The sequence below is a fragment of the Elephas maximus genome, chromosome 4 (assembly GCF_024166365.1).
Source record: "Elephas maximus indicus isolate mEleMax1 chromosome 4, mEleMax1 primary haplotype, whole genome shotgun sequence".
Classification (NCBI taxonomy): Eukaryota; Metazoa; Chordata; class Mammalia; order Proboscidea; family Elephantidae; genus Elephas; species Elephas maximus.
Window position 1 is genome coordinate 24,536,530 of NC_064822.1, and position 18,274 is coordinate 24,554,803.

Consider the following 18,274-nt stretch of genomic DNA (forward strand, 5'->3'; position numbering starts at 1 on the left):
CCCCGCACCCTCTTCTCCCTCCTGCCCATGGGGGAACTGTGTTCAGCTGCTACGCAAGGCTGGTCTCCTCCGCGGCCATGGCCTCCGGTGCAAGCAGCACTGAGCCAGTGGGTACCTGTTCTGGGTTACCAGCTCCTATGTGGTCTGAAGCCCTGTGACTCAAAATTGTTGTGGGGTGGGAAGACATGAAGAAGAGGCATCGGACAGAATGTTTGGAAGAAATGTGTGAGTTTAGTGACATCCTAAAGAGCTGAACTAGGCCTGCATCCTCTGCCTTGGTCGGGCTGGGTTCAACGCCAGGCTCCCAGCACCCTTGCAGGAAGACCCAAGCCTCGGTGACTCACCAAGCCTGGAGGGCAGGGCAAGCTCCTGGATAGTGAACACAGGGCTCACAGGGGTGGGAGTGGAGCCCTGGAGGAGGCTCTGCGAGGGAAGCTCTGACCCAGCACAGGAGAAAGGTGCAGTGGTTAAGCCGTGGGCCCTCCAAGCACACTGCCCGGCTTTATCCAGCTTTGTCTTCTCCAAGCCTCCTTCTCCACAGAGGAATAAACCATAACTGGGCCCATCACAGTGATGAGCATACCAGTAAATCGTAGCTGTTATTATTTCTATGATCATATTTTCTAAATTAAAAAAATCAGACAAATGGATGGTCTGAAAACAGAAAAAAAAAAAAAAATCCTCCATTTTCACGTAACGACCCGGTCTTTGGAAGCTAACCATGTGAGGAGTGGGTGTATATGTATTTAATGAAACTATTTTCTTATGACAACTTACTTTCATGAACTCTCTTATTATACTTATATATTAGGCTTATATGTCACCCGCCAAGCAGTCTGGTGATGGGTTGCCAGGTGCATGCTCACCGATGTGGGGGCTGGATGGGTCTGTGGCACGCATGTATCTGGGCGTGTCTTCCTCCAGCAGGCGATGAGTCACTAGCCCTGTACAGCTCTGCAAGAGGATGGGCTGGGTGTCACTCTCAATCCCTTCTAAGCGCCTGGCAATTCTTTCTTTTCTGTGCAATATACCAAAGGGGCAGAGTGAGCAGCAGAAATCAATTCCACAGAAAAACTGAAAAATATTTTGCTAAACTCTTCTACTTCCTAACTATATACCATAAGTATCTTACCTTTTCATTTCTAAAAATTCTTTCCTCTTTGGTTCAAAGATTTTTCTTAATTCTGCAACTAAAACAAAACAAACCAAAATCAAAAAGAAAGTCCAGTAGTTAGTGGTCATGAATTCATTTTACTCACTCAGTCAACATACATTTACTGAACTCGTGTTTCTGGTCTCTGCTCCTGTGCTACGGTGATGTACAAAACTGACTAAGGTCCTACTTTGCTGGAGACTGTCCTTTAGTCAGAGGAGGCAGTTGCCAAGTGAGTAAGCCTGTGCACCTGTGTGTGTGCACACACAAGCTCACACGCTTTGTCACGGGTAGTTAAATGGCTAAGATGAGAAACAATGCAGGTTAACAGGCAGAGTGATAGGAAAATCCAAAAACCAAACCAGTTGCTGTCGATTCGGACTCATGGTGACCCATGTGTGTCAGATAGAACTGTGCTCCATAGGGTTTTCAATGGCTGATTTTCCAGAAGTAGCTCACCAGGCCTTTCTTCTGAGGTGCCCTGGGTGGGCTCAAACCTCCAATCTTTGGCTTAGCAGTTAAGCGTGTTAACTGTTTGCACCACCGGCAACTCCTGAGTGACAAGTGAGGGCTCTTTTTCATCCAAGGGATCAAGGAAAGCTAAAAGTAAATTTTTTTTTAGCAGAAAGCCCAATATGTGTTCTTACCTTTTTTTTTTTTTTTTAGGCTTAACGAAGTGTTTTAAGGTTTTTGTTACGGAAATCTTCAAACATTTACAAAAGTAGGGACTAGTGCTATGAACCCCCACATACCAACAGTGAGGTACAATGGTGAACTCACAGCTACCTCTAGTTTATCCTCTCATGTAATCCACAATACCTGACTGTGTTTCATCAGTCCCTGAGGTGGTATATTCTAGTTAACTACAGTTTCCAGGAACACAGTTCCCAAGCGTCCCCTTACAGTATTTTACCCGAAGGAAATGTTAGCATTTGTTTCCTTACTAATGGAAGCGGACAATGGATAAAGTAATTATCCTAATTCTCCAGGCAACGCTGAATGATCAGAACAAATGTTTCTGCGGAGGTCTGGAAGTTCTCACGTGATGTTGACAACAAGGATATTTACTGAGATGCCAAACAATTGTTTCTCTGGAGAAATGGCCAAATTTGGTGGTGAATGAAGGTCTCTCTTCTTGCCTCCTCCCCCATCTTATAAATTCCTCAGGGCTCATCTGAGTGGCTCCTACTGAGGACCCAGGAAGGGGTGGGAGGATGAGAGGAGTCCCTGGACAGCCCTGGGGCTAACAAAAAGCTTGACAGACTAAGTCAAAGAGGAAACTCAAAGGAAGGGGTATAAATACATGGAATTTCAACTGCTCCAATTTCCTTTATATCATTTTGTTAAACTGGTCATTTTTAGTAATGAGTCAAACTCCCCATACTCACACACACAACTTCTATTCTCTTTGGTTGCGTTTAAAGATACAACCCTTGTTTTTATTTATTTATTTTTAAATGTTGTTGGGTGCCATCGAGTCAGTTATGACTCATAGCGACTCTATAGGACAGAAGAGAACTGCCACATGGGTTTTGTAGGCTGTAATCTTTTCGGGAGCAGACTGCCAGGTCGTGAGAGAAAGATGTGGCAGTCTGCTTCTGTAACAATTTACCACCTTGCAAAACCTATGGGCAGTTCTTCTACTCCATCCTACAGGGTCACTATGAGTCAGAATCGACTCGACAGCAACGGGTTTGAGTTTTAAATGACACCAAAACCTCACAATTCTGACTCAGCAATTCTATAGGGCAGAGTAGAACTGCTCCATAGAGTTTCCAAGGAGCAGCTGGTGAATTCGAACCTTTTGGTTAGCAGCCAAGCTCTTAACCACTGAGCCACCAGGGTTCCTTTGTTAAGGTAGCTGGCTTAAAAAAAAAAAAAAGGCCTCTAAGTTGACCTCCCCAGAATCCAGAGTAGCTGGAGGCAGAGGCATGCCGGCTCTCTAAAGTTAATTCTGTTCCTGTTTAGAAGTTGAAAGTGTAATAATAATGGTACAACTTGCCACGCTGCCTTGAGAGGAAGCTTGGCTAATAATAGTGCTTCCAGTTAACTAATTAGCTCTGGTGAGATTAGAGTGATAAAACTCTAATGGCTGGTAGAACATATTTTGAAAATATTTTGAAGGATGATAAAACCAGGCAGTTTTAATTAATTATTTAACCCCCAAAGAGGAAAATGGGACTGTATTTTTCATAAAAACACTCAAGAAGCTATTGTAAACAAACTCAAAGTTTTCAAAACAAGATTTGTCTTAAAGCTATGCCTCAAACCCCTAAATGAGACACAGGATAGAGTATCAGGAGCCCTAGTGGTGAAATGGTTAAGCTCTTGGTTACCAAGCAAGGTTTGAAAGGTTGACAGTTCGAACTCACCCAGCAGCTCCGAGGGAGAAAGACCCAGTGATCTGGTTCTGTTAAGATTACAGCCAAGAAAACCCTACGGGGCCGTCCTACTCTGTCACATGGGGTTACTATGAGCCAGAATCGATTCGACATAACCCAGCAACAAAAACAGCAACATATTAGTAAAGTCCTGTGTAGCATAATGGACACTTTCATAATACCTTTTCTCCTTCAAAATTATTTCAGCTAGGTAAATACAAAAATATTAACTCACATAGTGTAACCTCAGTGGGAAAAAGTTAACATACACATTTTTTGTTCTGAGACTGCTGAAAATCACTTTCACTTCATTAACACTTTTATTTAATTTTTTAAATTTTCTACGAAAATTATACAACTAAAAACATTAAAAAAAAAAAAAAGATTCCAGCACTATAGTGAAAAAGCTAAGCAACAAGTTGCTTCCTGCCATTCTTTATTTCTCATATTCTAGAAAAATCAGGTTGATTCCAACTCATGACGACCCCACGTGTGTCAGAGTAGGACTGTGCTCCATAGGGTTTCCAATGGCTGATTTTTCAGAAGTAGATCATCAGGCCTTTCTTCTGAGACGCCTCTGGTTGGACTCGAACCTCCAACCTTACGGTTAGCAGCTGACCACATTAACCATTTGCATGACCCAGGGACTTCATATTCTAGAAGGGAAGATCAGTTAAACGGGAGACTGTGCAAACCTCCCACCCGCCACAGAACTGTACTTTCCTATGGTCATTATCACCCTGTTTCTATATCTGTAAGGACAAAGGTAACATGAGAAGGAAGTAAGCTGATGGTCAGAATACTAGTTCATCATTAAAACAGAACCCCAAGATGGCCTGGGGCAGTGACAGAAAAGCAGGGGACAGGGAGGGCAGGCCAAGTGACCCTGCTACCTGGGGTGATCAACTCAATACTTGTCACCTGACAGCTGCTCACTTCTGGGGACAAGAAGAAAAGCCCTCGGCTAGCATGTAACAGACACAGCGGTGTACCTCATCAGCATTGCGGGCTTGCAGAATGCTGGCTGTGGAATAGATGAGAGTCCCCTAGAGGCAACAGTGGCCTTCTGAGTGTGACATTGCTTTGTTGTGAGTCCTGCACTGCATGATGTTGTGTACGCCTGGCTCTCCCACCAAATGGCAACACACCCCAGTTACTGCGATGCAAAAATGCCCCCACACGTTTCCAAAGCCCCACAGGGACAGTGCCATTCTGGACTGAGAATCACTGGTCCCAGTACAAAGGTGTCAAACAGGAAAGCTGTCCCCTAGGCACCAGTGCCCTAGGTTGAGCCAGTGACAGACATCACTAGGCCATTGCTGCACTCTTTTGATCAAGCCTAGACTCCAATTCAAAGTCATTTCAAGCCTAATGCCTGGCAGTTAGTATCCATCGTCATAGGTGGTGCTTGAAATGAAACTTTAGAGTCCGCTCTGATTGTCATATAGCTTATCAAATATGTAATTACTAAACTAGTGGACCGTCACCCATCTGTTGGTCTGTCATACTGTGGTGGCCTATATTTCAAACACCAGCAGGGTCACTGGCAGTCCAGCTTCCAGTGTCATAGCAACACACAAGCAACCACAGTATGACAAACTGACAGATGGGTGGTGGTTAAAAGGACTAGCACCTCATAGTGTTTTTAATTTTTTTGATTCTAGTAATTTATAGTATTGTTCATCAAAAGAGAAACCTGGGTGGAAAAAGGAGACAAGGGACTCCTCAAGCTGGTGGAAACAACTTTTGCTATATAGAACTTTGCTTTTTGGTCAGCTTTTCTAAGCTACTGTTAAAGTCATGCTTTGTTTTGATATAGATTGTAAACACTGTGGCTCCAACTAAATTGAGATTCTCTGACTTTTACGAAGGAGTCTTAAAAATTGGAGGGGCTCTTCCATTTCACACCTGGTCCCATCAAGGTAGGAACCCCTCTATGGCACTTTAGACCTTGAGTATAGGGACACATGACCTCTCCTTCGATACTTAATGAGGTGAGCTTAGCAGATCATGGTGTGGGCCATTTCATTTCTAGGTACCATGAATTGTGGCAATTTTCTTTCTCATATGAAGTCTCATGTACCCTTTGTAATTGTCTTTGGCCTCGGGCAATACAGACAAGCCTACATTTTAGTTGACAGTCTTCTAAGTATTTGAAGATTGCGTGATGCTCCATCAGACTAGGCCCAGGCAGATCATCCTCTCACCAGTCAGGATATGCTCCAGTTTGCCAGCAGGCCTTTCAAACTGGACTGAGTTTCTGTTAAAAGAGCATGTTTTCTGGTCTCATTTCTTTTGGACTTGGTATCTTTCTTTTTTTTTTTTCCCAAGTAGAAAAAAAATCCGATCTCCTACCAAACCTGTTTCTTCTAAAGTAAGGGTTACAAAGCTCATTCAAGATGAAGACTTTTTTTTGAACTGGTACTCAATGATTATTTCTTGTGCTCACGTTACACTTGGTGAAAACAAAGATCAGGTAATTTTCATGAAGTCATCAGGTCACTGGCAAAACCAGGGGTAGCTGGGTTAGAGAAAATGCAAATATTTTAATGCACGTACTTCTTTACCAGTGAAAATACTAATTTTCTAAACATTTATGGGTGCCCACCTGTACAAATCAACTTTATGGCAACTAACAACAAAAACGAACCTGGGGAAGAGGAGTACCTGGGTAGTGCAAATGATCAATGCTGTAGGCTACTAATCAAAGGGTTGGAGGCTTGAGTCCACTCAGAGGTGCAACGGAAGAGAGGCCTGGTGATCTACTTCTGAAAAATCTCTGACTGAAAACCCTATGGAGCACAGTTCTACCCTGCACATATGAGCTTGCTGTAAGTTGGAATCACTTCATAGCAACTGGGTTTTTTTTTTTTTTTTTACTTAGCAAAGATAGTTAAGATATAGTCTGCACTGAGGTTCGTAGCCTAGTCGGGGGCTACAAGATATTAAGTGTAAATGGCATAAACTCGAGAAGCATCAAGTGACATGGACAGCAGACCACAGGGTGTGTGGGAGTGGGCAGATGTGAGGAAGCAAGAGCTTTGAGCGGCACTATCTGCTTCTTGGAGAAGTTTAAGGGTAGGAAGGTGGAATGAGATAAATTGATTCTAGGTTCCCTCTCACCCTTCCCACCAAGCCTCCAGTGACTACTGGACGATGTCTAGAACTGAAGGGAAAGAGTAAGCAGAAAGAGGAAAATTAAAAAATGCAAGGTAAGCAGTAATTTAATTGAGACTAACTCTTGGATGAGGTGGGGAAGGACATAAAGGCAGTACAAGCTGGATTTAATTAGAGTTTTCCTGAAAGAAATTCAGATCACACAATACTTATATGCCCTGGACACTGGTTAACAATTTTAAAAAGTCTTACCTTTAGGAAGTGCAGCTAAAAACTTAGCATCGATTCCTCTTTTGCCGTTAGTAAATTGTTCTTTATCTTCGAATGAAAATTCTTTCTGAAAGCTAAAATTTATTAAATTAATAAAAATTTTAAAGTCAATTTAACAAGATATACAGTAGTAAGTGAAAAATACAGAACATAAAAATTTATCCATTTTTATGGTCAAAAAAACAAAAACAAAAATCAGTAGGCATTGAGTCCAATCCTACTCATAACAACCCTGTGAGTGTCAGAGTAAAACTATGCTCCATAGGGTTTTCAATGGCTGATTTTTCCAAAGGAAAATGCCAGGCCTTTCTTCCAAGGTGCCTCTGGGTGGACTCGAACCTCCAAACTTTTGCTTAGCAGCTGGGCATGTTAACCATTTGCACCACCCAGGGACTCTGGTTCTATGGTTGTTTTTGTTGTTGGGAGCTGTCATGTCAGTTCCAACCCAGAGCAACCCCATGTGACAGAGAACTGCCCCACAGCGTTTTCTTGGCTGTAACCTTTACGGAAGCAGATCACCAAGTCTACAGTTACATACGGCTAAATATAGTCATGCAAATCACAAGTAAAATGTTTTATCTGGGGGAGGTAATTGGCAATTAAAAAAATTATTTCTATTTCTTTTCCTGTTTTGATATTATTTGTATAATTAAATAATTAAATCAGGATCAGCAGTGGGCCTGGCGTAGGGTGGTGAAAATGCACAAGTGGGAGCCCTACTCTTGGTTCAGACCAACAATCCACTGTAGGCCCACCAATAACTGTGGCAACTCAGATTCACCACCTGACCTCCCTGTGACACAATTTCTTCATCAGGAAATTCAGCAACTTGCCTAAGTGATCTATAGGTTTTCCCTCCAGTGTTAAAATTATATTAAAGTAACAAATGCCTTCAAACAACCAATAAATTAGAGCACGGTGAACATTCCTGAAAGGTTCATGAGAAAGTGACTTGGAAAAAAACAGGAAACGAAAGGGGAGAATAGTAAAGGAACTGAACACTTAATATTTACTTGTTCCTTATACTAAGCTTATCCCAATACTGGCACACCTTTTACTGGCAAACCATTGAAGAGTTCCTACCTCACAGCGTTTTTGTGAAGATGATTAAGATGTTATTATTAGGTGCTGTCAAGTAAGTCAGTTCTGACTTATATCAACCCCATGTATAGCAGAATGAAACGCTGCCCAGTCCTGCATCATCCTCACAATGGTTGCTAGGTTCGAGCCTCTGTTGCAGCTACTGTGTCAATTCATCTAGTTGAGGGTCTTCTTTTCTTGCTGATGCTCTACTTTACCAAGCGTGATATTCTTCTCCAGGAACTGGTCCCTCCTGACAGCCTGTCCAAAGTACATGAGATGGAAGTCTTGCCATCCTTACTTCTAAGGGGCATTCTGGCTGTACTTCATCCAAGTCAGGTTTGCTCATTCTTCCGGGAGTCCATAGCATATTCAATGTTCTTTACCAACACCATAATTCAAATGCATCAATTCTTCTTCGGTCTTCCTTACTCATTGTCCAGCTGTCACATGCATATGATGTAATTGAAAATACCATGGCTTGGGTCAGGCATAGCTTAGTCCTCAAAGTGACTTCTTTGCTTTTTAACACTTCAGAGAGGTCTTTTACAGCAGATTTGCCCAATGCAATAGGTCATCTGATTTCTTGACTGCTGCTTCCATGGGTGTTGATTGTGAGTCCAAGTAAAACGAAATCCTTGACAACTTCAGTATTCTCTCCATTTATCATGATGTTAGTTAATGGTCTAGTTGTGAGGATTTTTGTTTTCTTTATGTTGAGGTGTAATCCATGGGAAGGCTGTAGTCTTTGATCTTTATCAGTAAATGCTTCAAGTCTTCTTCACTTTCAGCAAGCAAGACTGTGTATCGGTATAACACAGGTTGTTAATGAGTCTTCCTCCAATCCTGATGACTCATTCTTCTTCATATAGTCCAGATTTTCAGATTATTTCGTCAGCATACAGATTTAATAAATATGGTGAAAGGATACAACTCTTATGCACACCTTTTCCAATTTTAAACTACCCAGCATCCCCTTGTTCTGTTCAAACGACTGCCTCTTGGTCTATGTCCAGGTTCTGCATGAGCACAATTATGTGTTCCGGAATTCCCATTCTTCACAGTGTTGTCCATAATTTGTTATGATCCACACAGTCAAAGGCCTTTGCATAGTCAATAAAACACAGGTAAACATCCTTCTGGTATTCTCTGCTTTCAGCCAAGATCTATCTGACATCAGCAATGATATCCCTGGTTCCACGCCCTCTTCTGAATCCGGTCTGAATTTCTGGCAGCTCCCTGTCGATATACCGCTGCAGCCACTTTGGACTGATCTTCAGCAAAATTTTGCTTGCATGTGATATTAACGATATCGTTCAGTAATTTCTGCATTCCATTGGATCATCTTTCTTTGGAATGGGGACAAATATGAATCTCTTCCAGTAGTTTAGTCAGGTAGCTGTTTTCCAAATTTCTTGGCATAGACGAGTGGGCGCTTCCAGTGTATATCCATTTGTTGAAATATCTTAATTGGTTTTCCGTCAATTCCTGAAGGCTTGCTTTTCGCCAATGCCTTCACTGCAGCTTGGACTTCTTCAGTACCATCAGTTCTTGATCGTATGCTACTTCCTGAATAATCAGTGTTTATAAACCACTTTACAAACCACTAAGACAAAGAGGCTTCGCCTTAGACACTCTGCTGAACTTTCCCAAAGTGGGGTTTACAAGTTATCGTTCCAACACCGCCTAGCTCCATATGAAATTACTTTCTTAAAAGAAGGTAAAAATATTGTCAACACCAGTATAAAGCATTGCCTTTTCATGGTTGGTTGGAAATCAGTGTAAAATCAAACTCTACTAGGAAATTTTCTCATCGTTTTAAACATGGCTTACTATAAATGCTGTTCCTTCTACCTGAATTCACTCCTTTCCAGCCCCCCTCATCGTGGGTAAGTCTTGTTCCTAGTCTGGGCCTCAGTTTAATCATCACTTCCTCAGGTAAGATGCCTCTGACCCATGGCCTATTTTAGCCAGCACTCTAATCTATATACTGTATTTCTGCAATTTTCTCTTAGGCTATCTGTTCTTTTCCTATTTGCAGCACATATAACAAATGTCATTGTATGTGCTTTTTGAATTTTTTTTTTTTTTAATTTGTCTCTCTGACCAGAGATTTATATGCGTGGGGGCCACGTCTGTTTGGTTCACTACTGTATTCCCAATGTCTAACACAGTGCCTGATATTCAATGAATATGTATTGAAGGAATGCACAAATAAATTACTACTACAAAATGCTTCAATGTGTACTAAAATTCACCTTAAAGTATTGTATACGTTATATATGTTATACACTATTTTTATGTTGTTATTGTTTCGACTCAGAGCAACCTCACGTGACAGAGGAGAACCGCCTTGTAGAGTTTTCTGAGCTGTAATCTTTACGGAAGCAGATCGCGAGGTCTTTCTCCCGAGGAGCCGCTGGGTGCGTTCCAACCATCAACTTTTTGGTTACCAGCCAAGCTTTTAACAGCTGCACCAACAGGGCTCCTTATCTGTATGATAACCCACCGTCGTCGAATCGATTCTGAATCATAACAACCCTATAGGACAGAGTAGAACTGCCCCACAGAGTTTCCAGGGAGTGCCTAGTGGATTCGAACTGCTGACGTTTTGCTTAGCAGCCATAGCTCTTAACCACTACGCCACCAGCATTTCCTATCTGTATGATAGCCAGAAGCAAATATCATTACAAAGACTGAGAATAATTAGAAGGGCCTAAGGCGCCCTGGCAACCCTGATGGCATAGTGGTTAAGAGCTATGGCTGCTAACCAAAAGGTCAGCAGTTCAAATCTACCAGATGCTCCTTGGAAACTTTGTGGGGCAGTTCTACTCTTCCTGTAGGGTCGCTATGGGTCAGAATCGATTCGACAGCATGGGTTCGGTTTGGTTTGAAGGTCATACATTCGATAATATCAGTTAGACACATTCGTGCTTTCTTCCTTTTTCTCATCTTAGAATAGTACAGTACTGGGAGTGCGTATCTCCCCACTGCCTTTGCTCAGGTTGCAAAATTCACACTAAATTATCAATAACTCTCCAAACATAACATAAAAGGTTATGAGGAAGCAGTAAGTGCAGAAAAGAAGGACTAGGAGGTTGGTATAGAAGGTGTGGCTCTGATTCCCAAGTGTTACAAAAGCTGTGACTAATGCAAGATCCTTCCAGTCAACATGAGAAATGAGGTTTAAAAAAATCATGTTTCTTGCCTGGGCTTTTTATCCACAGGTGGGGGCTATCCAGCAGTGAGAATACAAGCAAGACGTACTAGTAAAGAATTCTGGGCCGTTCACGAATGAGCAACTCCTTGTCTAATGGTCAATGAAACACATAACAAATATCCAAATGAGCCTTTCTGTCCCCCTCTTTCTCGAGCTTCTGAGTCAGAAGAATCAGAGCAGCAGGGCCAGTAGAGCCCGTTGGTAACTGACGCTGTTCGCATCTCCAAAGCACTGAGCTCTCGGGTGCTGGATGCTGCTCTTCCTCCTGATACGTCACTTCCTTGGTGACAACGGGTCAGCAGGTAGCCCCACCTCTGCAGGGACAACTTCGGCAGACTTTGGTGCATTACTACAGCTAACCCCGAAGTTCTGAGCCTGTATTGCAGTATGAAACCACCTCTCCATATATAACTAAAGTAAGAATTACAGACTTAATTTTTCTAATTATAATTTTAAAGCTTTCTAATATTAAGAAGAACCCTTTATCTTTTTTTTTTTTTTAATCCAACTGTTCTCATCTCTTCTGAAACAACAGTCACTCTTTGTGACTAGTTTTTTCATACCTCTGCTTCCCTTACAATAACTTAGGAAGAGATTGAGACCTGCCTCCATAATTTTTTTTTTCTTCTAGTGTTCCATTAACCTACTTAAATGCTCAGCAGTAGCAACAAGGAGAAATTTGATTAAAGTGTGAGCAAAAATTTTCTTCTGTTACTACCTCCTGTCTCTTAAAAACTGTGGATGTGCTACTATTATACCCACTCTGGGTAAGTCTCCCTATAATCTGGTCAGTCTTGAAGTTTAAGTTACAAGATGTAGAAGAAGAAAACTCATTACCTGACATTTTCACCTCTTTTAGTTGGTATCTGCTTGACCACATTTCTCTTAGGAATGCAGATTCTAGTATCTCTAGTCCACTTTACACTCAGTACACCATGACAAGTGGACTATGGCTGCTAACCGAAAGGTCAGAAGTTTGAGTCTATCCAGAGGCACCCTGGAAGAATGGTCTGGTGATCTACTTCCAATAAATCAGCCACTGAACACCCTATAGAGTGTAGTTCTACTCTGATACACGGGGCTTACCATGAATTGGAAGTGGCTCAATGGCAACTGATTTTATATAAAAAACCCATGATTTCAGAATAGCTGTGTCCCTCTGAGTCTCTCTCCACCGAAGCTTCTGACCTCCCTATTTCATGCTTTTCTCCTGTCATTGAATAAACGATGCCTTTTTCCTGTCTCCCTTTGTATTTCTTCCTCTCTCTTAAGTCACTCATTAGCTCTATTACAGTTAAATCAACCTGCTGGGGACATATTAGGAAATGAGCCTTGGATTCTATTAAATGTATGGCAAATATGAGAAATTTGGGAGCTGTATCAAGCACTAGAAAAGTAAGATTTCATGAGTCAAATAAGACCACCTCACAGATGACCCTGGGTCATTATTGCTCTAATTAACCTGTACCAACAGCAGATGAAGTACATCAAGTCTTCAGCCTATCCACTGTGCTCACAAGATCAACTCAGCCACTGGCAAATGCAGAGCCAGGCTTAGCCTCATGAGGACCGTGGTTAGACAACTGTTTATGCTAATTCCATTGAAATGCAAACCCTTATTTAGTAAAGAAGCAACATCATAATACATTTGGAACAACGGCATCTGAGCAAATGATTAGGGCTTAGGGCCCTCTGACATAATGAAGTTCAAGGTTGAGAACCAGGCCTGAGTGAGTAGGGGTTATGACTTCGTGGCTTTACTTGAAAATCTCAAACTCTCTTAGGGTTAGTGATCTAATAAGAAGTTCCTGAGATACAGCTCTCTTGTTTGGCACCGGTTTTAATTTTTACATTGTCTTAACAGCAATTGAACCACAAAATTTGAGCATATTAGGTACATCAAAAACACCCACAATATCCTGCAGCTAAAGGGAACTGAAAGTGCAGAAGGGTTATGAAAGAGATGCTAAGACCAGGTATCAAAAACTCACAGGGACAGATGGGTGGATGCGTGGATGGGTGGCTGGGTGGGTGGGTGGATGCGTGGATGGGTGGGTGGGTGGGTGGATGGATGGATGGGTGGGTGGGTGGGTGGATGCCTGGATGGGTGGGTGGATGGATGGATGGATGGATGGATGGATGGATGGATGGATGGATGGATGGATGGATGGATGGATGGATGGATGGATGGATGGATGGATGGATGGATGGATGGATGGATGGATGGATGGATGGATGGATGGACTGAAGGATGGACTGAAGGATGGACAGAAGGAAAGAAGACACGAAAGGAGGGAGGAAGGATGGAAGGAAAGAAGAAAGAAAAAACAAGGCAAAACCTTCTCTACAAAAAAATCAAAAGCGCCCTTACTTGATGGGCAGGTTCCAAAATGACAGCCCTTGCTTAGAGGCAGGTGTGAGGGAGAAAAGATAACAGCCCTTCACAAGTTAGTAATTATAAGAGACACCAACATCCTGTCCTCTAAATAGTTCCCATAAACATCCTTAAAGACAAAAGGAAACTCTTCTGGCAGAGGGTACTATCGAGCCCGCTTGCTTTATGTATTTTAATAAATCAAACTCTGGGGAGAAAAGACATTGCCAAACATTTAAACTCAGGAATTAGGAATTTAAGAGGCTAATCTGAAAAGCTATTACAAATCTTCAAAACTTAAGATTCCTTGAGCAAAGGCCACTTTACCTTGGAGCTTTTCTTTGAGGTGGGAATCCAATGAAGCTTAAGTTTTTGTTGTTGAAATCTAAGGGAAGAGAAATAACGTGACATTGAAATAGTTACACAGTAAGGAAAATAAATACAAAAGTAAATAAAAGCTCCAATGGGAAAAAACAATTTTTCAAAATTCCTTTTGACATAAAATTTAAGATAACGGAAACTGCTAAGCAGGCAAGAAATATGCATACAAAAACGACCCCTTCTAAGAATCAAATTTCACATCAAAATTCTGCATAGTCAAGTTTTCTTTTCGTTTCTTTCCTCCTGAAAAGTAGCCAACAGACTCCATACTCTGACATAGTTCAATGCTATCATCTACATTGGTTATAGTAACAAGGATGATTCAAAGTGACTAAACACTGGATCATCTAGCTATGGGCTCAGAAAAAAAAATGCAGCAAAAGATGAAATAATTTTGGTCAAGGTAAACAGAAATGTTGAAAATAATCACCGCCTGAGAGCTCTGAGGTATTTTAAAGAATAAAGGTGGGGGAGAGGGGTGTGGAGAACAGGTCATGCTTAGCGGCGCCTTCTATTGTTTTCATTAACATCTAAAGGACACCACCACATCAAATTAGCCACTTAGTTGTTTGTTTCTGAAGACAAGACATATATTATGTAAGGTCAGTTGGTAACAATTCCATACAGGGAAAACATACATCCTGAGTGAAGGGGTTAATCAAAACCAGGCACAGGCAAAATTCATAACCAGTCTAATGGTAAGTCATCTGTTTTATGGCTCTTGGCACAAAACCCCTGGTCCACCAGGAAAACCACAAGCAGACCACTTACAGAAACTTCCTCCCTTAAGGAAGTCCCTTTCACTGTTTAATATTTGAGGGCAGAAGTCTGAGGAAAAAAGAGGTACACAATACGTCAGATGCTGACACTTCATTACCCATCGACTCACATCCTTAATTATGGAATTTGGAAACTCTAGCTACTACAGAAATGCAATAGAAATGAAAGGTGGAATGTCAACTAAACATCTAGGCTTTTCTCCTAATTATACAACTATCTCATTATATATTTTAGAAAAGGGGACTTGTAGTTCCAAAAGCTATCAACTGTTGTAGAATAAAATTGCGAATTTAAGGTCTGAACTGTTCAACTCACTTCCCAATGGTGCATTTGTGCTCAAAAACACTTTTGCTCTACCATGGGCTGAATTTCAAATTGGATATCCAAAATAGCCTCAGCATTTCATTTTTGTTCAATCAGGGAACTGAATATGCGATACCACTTCAGTAGTTAAATTGAAAGGATACATTTTCCTTTGTGCTCAAAAGGAAGGCACTAAAACGACAGTATTTTCTTCCAAACTGTCTCCCATGAAGATTTAATAAAAAGACAGAACACTCACCACTGCCTACTGGAAATAATTTAGGATACACAGCATCTGCTTTAGAAAAACATTGTAGCTAGAGAGCAACATAGCCAGAACTTGATCCAAAGTTTGGGCATTCCAACTTAACTTGCCATTTTTCCTACATAAAAGCTTGAGTGGTTTAGCAATATCTTTAACTTAAAACAGAAAAAAAAAAAAAAAAGAAACTCACATTTTCAACACCCGAAAGACAAAGGTACTTTATAAAACCAATTAGCTATTTGAAGTGTCCTTTGAGAAAACAATATAACTATAGGGACAGAGAAAAATACAAGGTAAAGAGTAGGAGCCAAGGATTCATTATGTTCTAAAATAAATATACAAGTGCATCTTGTATCTCTCTGGCCTTACCTTGTTTCTCAGAGAACTTGAAAGCTCCCAAATAACTGGAAATCCCTGGGCTTCTGAACATGGCTGCACACAGAAAGGTTCAGTAGCAGACCCAGCTCTACAGCTGATCCTCAACCAGCCACGGCCTCAGGCCTGTCTAAGCAAAGCTGGGCTGAGATTTTTCAGTGCAGGCAGGGCTGAGCTATCAGGCTCTGGTGTCCTTGAGAACACACTCAGCGCACAGCAGAAGACTGCAGGCTGCAACAGCTCAGACCCGTAATCAGATTACAAGCAGAAATTAGGCCTATGGATGCCGGAACGGACAGGGCTCCAGCAACTGGACCTTTATAATATTACTACCTCAAAGCCACAGATAAATCACAGCTTATGTTCCAGCTAAGTAGACAATGCTAAGTAACCATCCTCGGGGGAGTCAAACACAACTCCTCCTTTCCCTAAAAATAAACAGGCAAACAAACACAAACAAAGACTCTGGAGATATGGGGGAGAGGAGAAGCCAACTAACTGTTTCCAGGCTGCTCCACGCCTGGCTTTGGCTAATATCGTTAAGTGAAGTATTTTACCTAACAGGGAGCCAAAACCCATAATTAAGAGTTAAGATTTATGAACAACATATGAGCGAAATTGTGGGAAAAGAAAAGGCAGCTATCACTAGAAATTCAAACGCTTTAACTTGAGACAGAAGCTGTGAAGCATTATATACTAGACAGTGCCCTGTTAGCTTTTAACGGCAACGTGTACCTGGTGGGCCCACGCAGCGATACTGCATTGCCAAGAAAAATTTGCCATCATTACAGACTGACAGTTTTATAGGTAAAAGGGACATTAAAGAACCCACAGAAATCGTCTCATTTACAAGATAAGGGGAACAGAGAGCTAAAGAAATTACTTGCTTATGGGTAGACAAGTTGTTACTGATAGAACCATCTGTTCTTGTGGAGGTGGGTTCAAGATTGTGATTCGCCCTCTACCCCACCCAGAGACAGAGACCACGGTTTGGTCATCTTTGTATGTTTAGTACTGAACACTATGCCTGGTGCACAGCAGGCCCTCAGTAAATGTTTGCTGAATGACAATATGAAATCATGGAATGAACTTTTCTAAAAGCTAGAGATTGCATTCTTAAGTGACGTTATTAGTTTTAGATTATGCTTTCATACCTTTTTTTTTCATACCAGATCGACTTAAATTGATTTCCAAAATACAAACTTAGACTGAAAATGGAGAATTATATGCTAAATTAATTAAGGTAATAAACATACAGTAGGCCAACACGGGTTACTATGAGGGTCAGTGGTAGCATTTGGCTATTTTTCTATATGGCTGGAACCAGGGATATCATTGCTGATATCAGATGGACCCTGGTTGAAAGCAGAGAATACCAGAAGGATGTTTACCTGTGTTTTATTGACTATGCAAAGGCATTTGACTGTGTGGATCATAACAAATTATGGGTAACATTGCGAAGAACGGGAATTCCAGAACACTAAATTGTGCTCGTGCGGAACCTTTATATAGATCAAGAGGCAGGTTCGGGCAAGGGGATACTGCATGGTTTAAAGTCAGGAAAGGAGTGCGTTGGGGCTGTATCCTTTCACCATACCTATTCAATCTGTATGCTGAGCAAATAATCCAAGAAGGGGGACTATATGAAGAAGAACAGGGCATCAGGATTGGAAGAAGACTCATTAACAACCTGCATTATGCAGATGATACAACCTTGCTTGCTGAAAGTGAAGAGGACTTGAAGCACTTACTAACGAAGATCAAAGACCACAGCCTTCAGTATGGATTACACCTCAACATAAAGAAAACAAAAATCTTCACAAGTGGACCAATAACCAACATCATGATAAACGGAGAAAAGACTGAAGTTGTCAAGGATTTCATTTTACTTGGGTCCACGATCAAGACCCATGGAAGCAGCAGTCAAGAAATCAAAAGACGCATTGCACTGGGCAAATCTGCTGCAAAGGACCTCTTCAAAGTGTTGAAAAGCAAAGATGTCACCCTGAAGACTAAGGTGCACCTGACCCAAGCCATGATATTTTCAATCGAATTTTTTTTTTCAGATGCATGCGAAAGCTGGACAACGAATAAGGAAGACCGAAGAAGAATTGACACCTTTGAATTGTGGTGTTGGTGAAGGATATTGAATATACCGTGGACTGTCAAAAGAACAAATAAATCTGTCTTGGAACAAGTACAACCAGAATGTTCCCTAGAAGCGAGGATGGCAAGGCTATGTTGTACATAGTTTGGACATGTTTCAGGGGGGATCAGTCCCTGGAGAAGGACATCATGCTTGGTAAAGCACAGGGGCAGCGGGAAAGAGGAAGACCCTCAAAGAGATGGTTTGACACAGTGGCTGCAACAATGGGCTCAAGCATAACAATGATTGTGAGCATGGCACAGGACCGGGCAGCGTTTCATTCTGTGGTACACAGGGTCACCATGGGTCAGAATCGACTCGATGGCACCTAACAACAACAACTATATGGCTGATTAGTTGAACTCTTATAAGAAGGGAAGAAAAGATGGCAAATAGGGCAGTAAAAAAAAAAAAAAAAAAACTCAGCAA

At 41.6% G+C, this 18,274-nt stretch overlaps 1 protein-coding gene across 7 annotated transcripts in view; it reads right to left on the bottom strand.

Annotated features, from left to right (window-relative positions):
- The window catches only part of SVIL (supervillin), a 199,435-nt gene that overhangs the window by 115,644 nt on the left and 65,517 nt on the right, over positions 1–18,274 (bottom strand). For 2 of the 7 annotated variants that reach the window (XM_049881716.1, XM_049881715.1), the window contains exons 1-5: positions 15,694–16,842; positions 13,923–13,980; positions 6,904–6,995; positions 1,133–1,190; positions 867–1,018 (exon numbers count right to left, since the gene is read on the bottom strand). In XM_049881716.1, the coding sequence (XP_049737673.1) occupies positions 867–1,018; positions 1,133–1,190; positions 6,904–6,995; positions 13,923–13,980; positions 15,694–15,754 (421 nt within the window). In that variant the 5' untranslated portion in view covers positions 15,755–16,842. Of the gene's footprint in view, positions 1–866; positions 1,019–1,132; positions 1,191–6,903; positions 6,996–13,922; positions 13,981–15,693; positions 16,845–18,274 lie in introns of those variants that run through there. The other 5 variants (XM_049881717.1, XM_049881718.1, XM_049881720.1 and 2 more) reach the window with 4 other exon arrangements.